The sequence below is a fragment of the Brienomyrus brachyistius genome, chromosome 3 (genome assembly GCF_023856365.1).
Source record: "Brienomyrus brachyistius isolate T26 chromosome 3, BBRACH_0.4, whole genome shotgun sequence".
Taxonomy (NCBI): Eukaryota; Metazoa; Chordata; class Actinopteri; order Osteoglossiformes; family Mormyridae; genus Brienomyrus; species Brienomyrus brachyistius.
Window position 1 is genome coordinate 11,838,852 of NC_064535.1, and position 12,316 is coordinate 11,851,167.

The following is a 12,316-nucleotide window of genomic DNA, read 5'->3' on the forward strand; positions in this document are numbered from 1 at the left end:
GGAACAGTTTTTTTTTTGTGATTTTTATCTGTTAAAATTAGATTTTGCTTTACTTGAATTATTATGATAATTAGGGCCATGCAATGCTGTAGAGATTTTCAAAAATGTAAATTTACAAAGCTGGAAATTTTATATAACACAAGTTTGTCGGTGGAGTTTTGCCAACAGCCCCAAGCAGTACTGACAGATCTTTTGCCCCTCTGCACACCTGAACACATTTTATTGCTAGGATTTCAAAATTCTGGAATGGCTTTTATCCTATAAAATTACCAAATGAATTAGATGCCACCCAAGCCTAATCTCAACACAACTATCGCAGTACTAACAATGTGAGTTGCATGCGCATGTAATATTAACATTACACATTGTGAAATATCGAATAATGGGGGGAAAAGCCCTACACAGTAGTTATCAGCATGCCAAACCATAAATATTTAATTAGGTTCAAGAATCTGAGGTGGGACTAATTTATTTTTGGTAAAATAGGATGTCACTTAAATATTCTGCTAGCGCTGAATTTCACTCAAATGGAGCAGCTTTTGATAATTGCACCTCGTTTCTCTAGGATGGAGTCAACTGGCTTTCGTTCCTGAACAAGTACAAGTTGCACGGCATCCTGTGTGATGACATGGGTTTGGGGAAAACACTGCAGTCCATCTGCATCATAGCAGGGGACCACTACCTCAGGTACTCCTGGCCGCGGTTTCCCGCTTTCCGGCCCCCAGCCCGTTTGGGGGATGAACGACAAACAAGTGCGGTGAATTATTAGTGTTTTGTTTTCTGGTCCTGGTGACAGGGCTCAGGAGTATTCCAAAAGCAAGGCTGCGGACTGCTGCCCCCTACCCTCCCTTGTGGTATGTCCTCCCACGCTGACTGGCCATTGGGTGGACGAGGTGAGCAAGTTCTGCGCCAAAGAGTATTTGAACCCCCTGCATTACACCGGGCCTCCCACAGAGCGCATGCGGTAAGCTCTGCTCCCCTCCTGCTCCCACCCAAATTGCTGACTGTGTGACCAGGACCTGCTCATGCAGTGTTAACTGAATTTGACTCCCTCTTCTCTCCAGGTTACAACATCAGGTGAAAAAGCACAACCTCATCGTGGCTTCGTATGACGTCGTACGCAACGATATTGACTTTTTTAGGTACATTTTAATTTCTGTCCAATTGTTCATTTTGTCTTGGTTCCTGTACGGCAGTCTTCACATCAACTGGCTGTGTATCCAGGCATACCAATGCATTAATCAAGGCACACTGTACAGATCCACAGCAGAGAATAAGACAGGAACAGTGTCCTACCTTTCCTTGGGTTACTGTCACAGTATCGGCTTTGGACCAGGCTGAAATGCCTGCATCCATATAACAGTTGATTTATATCATCTCAGCAGAGTTTATGCCGTAGTCTATGACATCGGGAACATTTGTATCTGTGCCCTGGTGTTTGCGTTGCTCTGCAATAACGTTAAAATGCTAGGTGGCTGAATGCAATGGATTAAAGTTTCACTGAAACGTTTTTGCCATCTGGTAGGAATCCAAACTTGGCATGCTTTTTGCATTTTTAATGGTTGTTTCTTTTCAAGATTATCTAGCATACGTTGGTCAGTTCAAAGTTTACCGCTACTGCTTTTGCTTGAGGTCTGCATGCTCTCGCTGAGCCAATCATAATCATTCTCAGCCTTGCAGTTTGTTACTCATAGATGGCTTTTTTGCTTCATAAGTATCTCAGTATTTATCACAAAGAAATCGCATCACGGTATCTGAAATTCCCCAATACCGTGCAGCCCTGGCCTGAATAGCCGCAACGGTTTTAATTCTTTGAAATAAATGAATGGCTACAACTGTGGCAAAAACTGCAGGCTAAGCAACTAGCCAAACACTACTAGTGCCACACCAGAATCCCCCAGCTGGAAATGAACAACAAAACAACAAGGAGTGACTTTGCTCCGGCTCTTTCTAAGCATGGCTTGATGTAAGAGTGTCCCGGCTCATGACTTCAAGCTATTTTACAGATTTTTCTGTTTTTGCACATGTAGCATTGTGTGCATCATTATAAGCTGTTTGCTAGTGTTGACCTTCGTCATTTTGACATTGCAGGAATATTAAATTCAACTATTGTATACTGGATGAAGGCCATGTGATAAAGAATGGGAAGACGAAGCTATCCAAGGCAATCAAGCAGCTGTCTGCCAACTTCCGGGTCATCCTCTCCGGCACGCCCATTCAGGTTCGGGATCAACAAATTGGGGCCTCAAACATTAAGTTGTATTGTGGGGAAACAAAAATTATACCATGGGGGGGAGGGGAGGTCTACTGATATCGTCTGTATAAATCTGCTCCCCTAATTGGACAATGTACGCTGTAGGATGTAGTGAAGTTTGGTGGTCTTTCCATACATGAGTGTTTTTTGCTACTTAGTCTTTAATAAAACCTTATCGGACAGGTTGGCTGAGATAGATAGATAGTTGTTAGATTTAGACCATTGGTAAGTGAATCATTTGCAGCTAGTTGTATATTGCTAAACTGTATCAATTAATGAATGCTTTGGCTTTGTGGTTTTAGAACAATGTACTGGAGCTCTGGTCTCTCTTCGACTTTCTCATGCCTGGCTTCCTGGGCACTGAGCGCCAGTTTGCTGCCCGCTATGGGAAGCCCATCCTTGCCAGTCGTGATGCCAAGAGTTCGTCCCGGGAGCAAGAGGCGGGTAAGGGGTCTGAGTTAAGTGTTTGGTCAACATGCTTGTTGCCTTTAGATCTTCCTTGTGACTGTAGTCTCTGACTTGGGGAAAGGCAACAGCAGTTTGATCCACAGTGAGTTTTCCTGACCTGAGTGGTTGGTCCTTCCAGGTGTGCTTGCTATGGAAGCACTACATCGGCAAGTTCTTCCCTTTCTTCTGAGGAGGATGAAGGAAGATGTGCTTCAGGATCTGCCACCTAAAATCATCCAGGATTACTACTGCAATCTCAGCCCCCTGCAGGTAAGTGTCAGGACTACTCGGCAGTGGTGGCTATTGAGGAATGGAAATGAATGTGGGATAATTAACCTTAGATGCAACTGGCTTAACTGTCCCAAAAACCAGTGTTTCCCAACCCAGTTCTTGGGGACCCCCAGGCAGTCCACGTTTTGCTCCTGGGAGCCGGAAGGGAGCAAAAATGTGGACTGTCTGGGGGACCCTGAGAACCGGGTTGGGAAACACTGTCCTAAACATCTCCATCTTCAGATGTTTCACTGAATGAAAATTATTGCAGAAATGCTTTTGTAACAACTACCCAAATTCCCAGTTAATTAACAGGGAAAAAAACTATGTCTTTAGAAAACCATCTTGATCTTGTAATTTTGTGTTTTGCCAGTCTTCATGTTTGTTGCATATACATTTTCTGGATTTACGGTTTCCATAAGTGGCATTTAATAAATGTCCAGTATTTCGTTAGCTGGTTTTATTTGTGGTCGTACTTATTTAAGGGCAAGTAGCTTTAACTGCATCTAATTTATCAAAGTCTAATCTAGCTGTGTAGGTTTAATCATCTGTAAAAGTCATATAATGCAAGAAAGTAAATTGAGTTGAATCTCGAAACTGGACTTGCGTCACAACAGACGTCACATTGTATTTCTGTTTTCCTTGTTCTCCTTTCCCCCCTGCTCTTTGCAAGGGAAATTTTAGAGGCAAACAAAGGGGGATAAAATGTGAAACCGCTCCCACTGCCGTCACCTCAGAGTACCACTTGTTCTCCTAAGTAGCAAAGCACTTCAGTTCCTACTGTGAGCAGAGGGCCTCTGCTTGGCCGCATTCAGCTTGGTGAAGACCTGATTGTGGTTCAGGATGCTGGCAGGACTTTCAGTTATTAAACATATTGAGTCTAATCAGCACTACACAGAGGGCTGAAAAACACGAAAGTTACAACACGTGTTGCTCCTACTGCTGCCTTTTTTTTTCTTTCTAATTCAGATACTATCTATATTCGGGCAGCTTGAAATGTCAATACAGTGTTTCATCAGCTGTCAATAGCAGCTTAAATCATCGTATATAAATTAAATTAAACATAACCCGACCCCGGATTCAGCGGTAGATAATGGATGGATGGATGGATGGATGGATAACCTACATTGTGAAAAGTAAAAATGCATCGATCCGATATTCAGATCGGTATCGGCATCGATCCAGACCTATTTGATGAATCGGCTGTGCATGACTGATCCACGTCCGATACTTATTCAGTCTTAAAAAAAACTCTCTAAAAAGATAGCTACTATTTTGTATTAAATCTATGTGTACGATCAGTCGCATGACAGCTCTTTGCCTTTTTTAGAAGTGTTTGTTGCGGCATTCAAGCTGAACACTAACACTGCCACTCAGTTATTTTGTTGCTCCGTGGGTGTGAGCACAGTGTTATCTGCCTGCTGTGACATCATGCGCATACTCTTTGCAGTAGGAGGAGCGTAAGAACGTCCGATAAGAGGATGACAACCTGGGAATATTTTGTACTTGAAACCACAACTAGTAGCACAGCGATTTTGCAATCTTTATAAAAGCGAAGTTTTGAGGGGTGGAAGTAGCATTTAGTGGAAAATCCCACTAAACGAAGAGCACGTAATTGTGCTAGACGATGCAAGTAATATGAAAAAAGCAATGGATGATTTGGGAGTCACTAGCTTGGGCTATTTTGCACACTCATTACAGCTTGTGATACACGAGGGGCTGCTATCGCAGCGTAGTCAATAGCAAACTGGTGGTTGCCAGTGCGAGAAACTGTGGTGCATTTTAAGCACTGGCCACATCCTCGCTTGGAAGATATTCAGATTGAACTGTAAATGCCTAAAACACTTAAAACAAGGTGGAGCAGTATCTTGTGTATGTTTCTAGTAGCCTAACTAAAAATATTTTGGCATACATGTTTTCATCTATTTACTAGTTTAAACTTATTAATAATATGTAAATATATTTTTTATATATTTTATTATATTGAAATATTAAAGTAAAAGGAGCTCTTGTATGAATTGGTATCGTATCGGAATCGGATCAGAACTGAAAAAATGTGGATCGGCCCATCTAAAGGCAAAAGTACCCCCCCCCCCCAACCCACACAACCCCCACTACTACCCACAGCCGACCGTGTTGTTCCCCCCACAAGCCCTGCTGTTTTAGCGATGCTCTGTCCCACTGGTCTGGCTATAACTCTTTTGGCCTTTATCACAGTCACTCTGGTTTTCACTTCTGCTCATTTCTTTCTCATTCAACTCATTGACTATAAGTATCGAATTTTGGCTCATCTAAGACAGGGGTAGGCAGCCCTGATCCTGGAGTGCCGCTATCCCGCTGGTTTTCTATCCTACCTGATGAGTTACTATCTGCCAGGTAGGAAGGAAAACCTGCTGTGTACTGGCAACCCTGCTCCCGGTCTAATATCAGACATTGACATGCACTGTTTTGAACAAGATAGTGACTGTTGTTCACTTCATGGTGGTGGTGGTCATTATGTTTTGGCTTACTGTTTGTTTATGGATGTTTGTACCATGTTTGAAGATAATTGATTTGCTTTGCGGAAATCGCCAGGTTAATCCTCCAGGAAATCCTCCCTTTTTAAACCCATATTTTGATGCATGTCCAGCTTTGGTGGGTAGTTACTCCCCCTCACACTAATACCTTTTAGACTTGGCTGGGTAATTTGTCAAAGCAAGAGAACGTAGGTAGGGCAAGTGAGCAGGGAGCCACTTTGGGCTTGTCAGCTGCCGTAATTGGTGAGGATATTATCTCCAGATGGTTCATCCCACTTCTTCTGATTAAGGATTTATTTTAGTTTTTAATCAAGTGAAGTGCTCATTTTTCCAGTTTGGAATTGTATATCGTACAGTTTCTTCTCATTTTACTCTTAAAACAACACACAGGACTGGAAAAACAGTGGGACTATTCTGTGGCCCCAAGCAAAACATTACCTTTTTCGAGTTACCTTGTAAGAAAATAATAGAGAAATAGCAAAACATTAGCCCTGGCAATAAAGCCGACTTAGTTTTGTAGCTTAAACATTCTGTCTTAAACCACTTAACATAATATGACGGAAAGGTCTATGAGAATCACATAACTCCGAGTAATTAATAATACACAAAGAATTTATGTAAAGCTGATTAAGCTAATACTTATGAACGATGTTGTTATTCTGCTGAAAACTTGGAGGTAAGTCTCTGACCTTATCCTGTCTGGTAATTTAATAATGCATATATTAATACTTGGCAACACATCCGTACTCTGCAGCTGCTGTATGCTGAAATCAGGATATTGTGACATTGCTTTTTGGAGCACTTTTGTTACTGGGGAATAAATGTGCTGAAGGTTGATATCTAGGTGTTAATAAAGCCAAGGGCCCTAGTAAGCGTATTTGCTTCTGGAGTTTCTCTTCTTCTGGCAGGGTTAGGTTGGCTAAAATAACTTTTTTTTACTTTAATTTCTAAGCCCGAAGTTCTTCATTTCAGCATTCATTTCACTTTGATTCATCTTGCTGTAGTTTCATGATGGTACATTGTAAGAAATGAAACTGGCACAGGCTGGTTGTTGAATACCCGCTTTTAAGTGGCGTAATTCATTTTGAGCCTGAGTTTGTCATGTGCCGTCTGCTTTTTCGCGTCTTCGCAGCTTCACTGCAGGCCTAGTTCCAGGCTTAGCTCCTCAGCAGCTTCACTGCAGGCCTAGTTCCAGGCTTAGCTCCTCAGCAGCTTCACTGCAGGCCTAGTTCCAGGCTTAGCTCCTCAGCAGCTTCACTGCAGGCCTAGTTCCAGGCTTAGCTCCTCAGCAGCTTCACTGCAGGCCTAGATCCAGGCTTAGCTCCTCAGCAGCTTCACCGAACCGAAGAGCACAAATGTCAGAATAATGAATGGTGTCGTCCAGCGTTAAGACTTGTGGTCCAGCCACTCTTAGTCCATTGTGAGGCATATTGAAATATTTGGATTTACTACCCGAGAGTAAGCGTTCCCGCCTAGCATCCCTCCACCCTAGGAGGAGGAGTGTCAGAAATAACATTGTGTGTTAATCGGCGAAGTTCAGTTTTCCATTTTCTGCCCTACGGGAGTTCGTGACCATGGATCACACTTTGTGAAGCAGTGCTAAGCCTTTTATTTCCATCCCCCCCCCCCCCCCCCCCCACCGCTCCCCAATCTAACATTCTAGCTTTATTGGTTTTTAAAAAAATTCACGGTTCCCCGTTCCCCAAAGCTCATATCAGTTTCTATGGCTACAGAGGGCTCCCTGCCTGGGTAGTAACAGAGTGTGAGTCCATGCTCAACCGATAGTAACCGGCTGCCCCTTGTGTGTGCAAGCAACCGCTGGAAGCACCCTCACCCCACATCAGTTATTAATGTCGCCATAAGTGTGATACAAATAAGTAAGTATTCTCATTTTCCCTGGAGATGCATGCTGCCTGGCGCTCATCCAGATATTGCCAGCAGGCTGAGGAAATGTCTGGTCCTGGAGATTTGGATCTTGCCCCTTTGTTTTGACAAGCCCAACTGCAGTATTCTCCACTTCTTAATCTGGCAACCCTTAGAGTCGATATTTCTACCTTTTATTTGTCATTCTGGATCAATGCCCCCCTGGGTTAAGCCGTATTTCCATTTTTTTTAAATCTTGACTGGCAGGAGCCTTTAATTTTCAGGTAAGTTCCTTTGCCGAAAAATGCCAAAAACTAATTTGCTTATCATTCATCGTGTTACCTGGCAGGGCGTCCAAGAAAACCGAAGTCAATGTTCGATTGTTCAAAGAATATGATGGGAGTTTGTATGCTGCTGTGATTTTGTTGCAATGCTTTTGTTTTGTACTTGGGTTCACTTAAGAATTCATTGAATCCTCCCGGAGATGCAGCTTTTCAATAACTTTCTGTACTCGTTTTAAGTCATGCATCCGTCACATGTCCTGTTTTGTAATGTAATGTTTGTTCATGTGTCAGTTGTATTTTAGCGGAGAAGCTGTCTTCCTCTGAAATGGAGCCTTGCTGAAATGGGGGAGTTAAATACAGTAGAATGGTTTTGGTCTATATCAGGGAAAGTACTGGTCACTACTGTTTAGATAACTCTCCTCCCTTGCCTCACAGGTGCAACTGTATGAGGATTTTGCCAAATCTCGGGCAAAGGTAAATGTGGAAGACAGTATCTCAACAGCCATCGTGCCAGAGGAAGAAGACACACCCAAGCTAAAGGCGACCGGCCATGTGTTCCAGGTTAGCGATTTCAAATCCTAGACTTCCAAGTTTCTGGTCTAAATGTTTATGTACATGTACAATTTTCATGTTTATTATGATAGACTGAATGCACTTTGAAAAGTTCAGTAACAGTTTTATTACGCATTTGAATAGTATTCCTTGTGGTATGTGTATCAGTCTAACACTCATAGTTTGATTGTGAACTCACTGGCTTGTATTAAAGATGAATTGCTACAAAATGGGAGTAAATTAATAGGCAATATCCAAAGTATTTAAGAAAATTACAAATTAAAATCAGTGAAATCCAATTATCAGTATAATTAATCTCCCCTGGCTTTTATTAATCCGAGAATTCATCAAAACTATGCTAAAATAGGCACCTCCAAAAAATCAAGAGATGTAAGCCTTGTGGCAATAAACACACACTTAAGTTGCTTCATGGTAATTAACTAGTTTATTTTGAATTACTACCTAAAGCAAAATTGTGCAGAACACAAATATCGTGACAGATTAGAGTAAACCCCTTTTAATAATTTTTTTAGTTCCATCATGAAATATGTTGTATATCTTTAAAATTGTCTTGTGGTTATAATATACTCTGGTTTTTCTGCACGGTGGAGGTGTGGAATTACGCAGAGCTGCCAGTCACTGGTAGCGAGGACTGAGAGAACCCAGTTGGTGACTGGCCACCTACTGCGAGGTTCTGAGGGCTCATTTCTCCAATCCCTACCACGTGTCATTTTTAATAAAAGTGTTAATAATAAGCATCAGATATAGAAAAATACTCATTTTTCTAAGGCCATAGGTTCTCACAATGTAATTTGCAGCTTTTGATACCTTTTTAGGAGGAGAAAACCATATTGAAGGATCTTAAAAAAAAAAAAAAAAATCTATTTTGTGTGTTTCCTTTTAAGTTCCAAATTCTTGAACTTCTGAGAGCTTATTTGTTTAAGGCCAAAGTTTGTTTTGGACGGTTATCGCTGCCTGGGAGCCACAGTGCTGTGCAATGACTGACTGCTAGACATTGCCCTTGCAGGCTCTGCAGTACCTGAGGAAGCTCTGCAATCACCCTGCCCTAGTTCTGACTCCCGTGCACCCTGAGTATAAGCGCATCACTGAGCAGCTCACAGCCCAGCACTCCAGCTTGCGGGACATCCAGCACGCCCCCAAACTGTCAGCACTCAAACAGGTTAGCCAGACCCTGCTCCCCGTCTACCCGCTACCTGAGAGTCATCCTGTAACCCTCTCGCCATCATCCTCGGTTTTGCAGCTGCTCCTGGATTGTGGCCTAGGAAGTACGGGCTCCTCCGACGTGGCCACTGAGGCAGTGGTGGCCCAGCACCGCGTGCTGATCTTCTGCCAGCTGAAGAGCATGTTGGATATCGTGGAGCATGACCTGCTAAAGCCCCAGCTTCCTTCTGTCACCTACCTACGCCTGGATGGCAGCGTGCAAGCTGGCTTGCGCCATTCCATAGTCTCCAGGTGGGGAGAGAACTTTATGGGGACTTTGAATTTTGAGGGCCATAAAAGGCCTCTGATATTACGCAATTCATATCCCTGTAGTGGGGTTTCTTCAATCTTTTTTTCCCCCCGCCAAATTATAACAGTGGTCTTCCTCCCCCCTCCGTAGGTTCAACAATGACCCGTCCATAGATGTTCTTCTGCTAACCACCCATGTAGGTGGACTGGGTCTTAACCTCACAGGGGCCGACACAGTGGTCTTCGTGGAACATGACTGGAACCCGATGAGGGATCTTCAGGCCATGGATCGTGCCCACAGGATAGGACAGGTATCACTGCCAGTGGGAGGGTCACACCCAAATCGCAATATTTTGGGAGAAACTAATTTGTACATCTCCATTTATCTGTTGGGGCATGTCACTTGGGAGTTGTATTTTCAGCGTGTTGCCAAAAGTTAAACCCTGATTTCTTAGTCATTTTGCATTGTAGGCATTCAGAGCAGTGACAAGGTTGTGTCTTAAACTTAGAAACGTGTAGTGAACGTGTACCGCCTCATTACCCGGGGCACGTTGGAGGAGAAGATCATGGGTCTGCAGAAGTTCAAGATGAGCATCGCCAACACTGTCATCAGCCAGGAAAACGCCAGTCTTCAGAGCATGGGCACAGAGCAATTGCTGAACCTTTTTACCCTGGACAAGGTCGGCCTGCAGTCTCACTTCCGTTTTCTGTCACTTTCGTTCAGTCAGCATGGTTATGGGCCCTTCTCACCCTGGTCAGGGTCAGCCTGAAAACTGCAGCATCGGTTTCTCTCTTACTGACTCGGAGATGTCGCTGCCTATGATTCCAGAGCCCTGCAGTCGTGCATGCATTCACTAAAGTGCAACTGTGAATCTATTGGAAATTTTTGCTCATTGTGTGTGTGTTTGTGTTTGTGTTTGTGTTTGTGTGTGTGTGTGTGTGTGTGTGTGTGTGTGTGTGTGTGTGTGTGTGTGTGTGTGTGTGTGTGTGTGTTTTCACCTAGGATGAAAAGTTGGAGAAAGGGGAGCCATCTGCCACTTCTTCTTCAGGAAAGGCCTCCATGAAGTCGGTTCTGGACAGCCTGGGAGATCTTTGGGACCAGCAGCAGTATGATGCAGAATACGACCTGGACAATTTCATGCATTCTCTTCAATGACCTGCCAAAGCAGTGACTCCTTTAAGAAAAGCTTAAATCCTCTAAAGTCAAACCCACCCCACCCCACAGTGTGACCCGGACGGCCTCCCGTGCCGTTTCTCTGACAGCGCACCACGACTGCTTGTGAAGTGTAACGCACGTTCGTCACAAACACCAAGTTCTTTTTAAGCTCAGTCTTAAACCATTCATTTTCTTCTCATTCTGATATGCACATGGAAGTGAAGATTTGGATGAACAAGTACACAGGTCTGTTTTGAGCAGATGTCCCCTGTAGAAACCTCCAGCCACGTGAGCCGATTATGCCACAATGAGTGGTACATGTACTAGTGACATTGTCTTATGCAGTACATGCAGTTTTGGACTGAATATCCCCGCCCTCCACTTACTTGTTTTTGCACAGCAAACCTCCAGGGGGTGCTCTTTTGCCTCCAATTTTTTTCCTTAAGCCCAGAATCTTCTCTCAGCTATCACCTTCAAAGTGGTCTGTGAATTGCTTTTTAATACCTAGTGGAAGAGTTCTAGCCAGTATCCTCCCCATCTATCAGCCAATCATGGTATCGTTCCTCTAAATGTCCGCTTTAACACTGCAGTGCATACCGGTACGCAGGTACTTAGGGTTGGGAAATCACTGCTCCACAGCCTATAGAGAGGGTCTTTTAAAAAAAGCAAAACAAAAAAAAATGTGGAATTGTAAATATTTATGTACTCGCTCTTTGTTTAGGCTGATAGAATTAATAAATTCTTAAGAGCTTTTGTGAGTGGCTGTTTTTATGGTTCTCACCAGCAGAGGGCATGTTATTGTGATTCTCCTCCCCCCACCCCACCCCCACGGACTGTGTCGATCAACCTTCTCAAAAACTGTCAGACAAATGTCTGGTTAGCCTGTACGTATATCTGCGTGCAGCTTTGCTGTGCTTAGAGATGTCCTTCGTATGAAAATACGGCACATTCTGATGCAAAAGGGTAAGTAAAATTAATTGATCGTGGGCTTTTGTTACACTGTCCGAAGTCGGATTGCCATCACAGGAGATCAAATGAAACTAAGGTGCTCCAGGATTTTTTGGCAAATAGCACAAAAGAATACTAAGTTATAGTCCATAGTGATGTTCCCTGTAGAGGGTTTTGTTTTCAGTGTGAGGTCATCCTACCAACTCATTGTTTTTTAGGCTTTAAAAGTAATATAAAGCAGTGGCAGTGGGGGGACGTGTGCTTGAATCACGTTTGCTGTGGTCGATGCCCTTCTCGATGACGCAATGAGGAGACTGCAGTAGCTGGCCGACCCAAAGCAGATTTTAAGAGCTGCTGCCTCAGCGTTTGGCTTGCTCTTAGTGCTATAAATGCTAAATGATTTCTGGCAATGTTCTAAACACTGCCCCCCCAAACCACTTCTGAAGAAATGCATTAGCTAACCAAAAACCCACAACAACACTTCTACTGTTCCACTGCAGAGACAAGGGTGTCCTGTGTGTGAGCGGAGGCGGCTCTGGAGGAGAGGAGGGACTTG

General features: G+C 43.5%; 1 protein-coding gene across 2 annotated transcripts in view; it reads left to right on the forward strand.

Annotated features, from left to right (window-relative positions):
• Positions 1-11,565, forward strand: part of btaf1 (BTAF1 RNA polymerase II, B-TFIID transcription factor-associated) — a 36,299-nt gene extending 24,734 nt beyond the window's left edge. The window contains exons 27-38 of one of the 2 annotated variants that reach the window (XM_049006596.1): positions 566-687; positions 797-964; positions 1,065-1,142; positions 2,092-2,221; positions 2,557-2,698; positions 2,841-2,971; positions 8,070-8,195; positions 9,214-9,366; positions 9,448-9,659; positions 9,808-9,967; positions 10,166-10,336; positions 10,660-11,565. In XM_049006596.1, coding sequence (XP_048862553.1) covers positions 566-687; positions 797-964; positions 1,065-1,142; positions 2,092-2,221; positions 2,557-2,698; positions 2,841-2,971; positions 8,070-8,195; positions 9,214-9,366; positions 9,448-9,659; positions 9,808-9,967; positions 10,166-10,336; positions 10,660-10,812 — 1,746 coding nt within the window. In that variant the 3' untranslated portion in view covers positions 10,813-11,565. The remainder of the gene's footprint in view (positions 1-565; positions 688-796; positions 965-1,064; positions 1,143-2,091; positions 2,222-2,556; positions 2,699-2,840; positions 2,972-8,069; positions 8,196-9,213; positions 9,367-9,447; positions 9,660-9,807; positions 9,968-10,165; positions 10,337-10,659) is intronic. The other variant, XM_049006597.1, reaches the window with a different exon arrangement.
• The last annotated feature ends 751 nt before the right edge of the window (positions 11,566-12,316 follow it).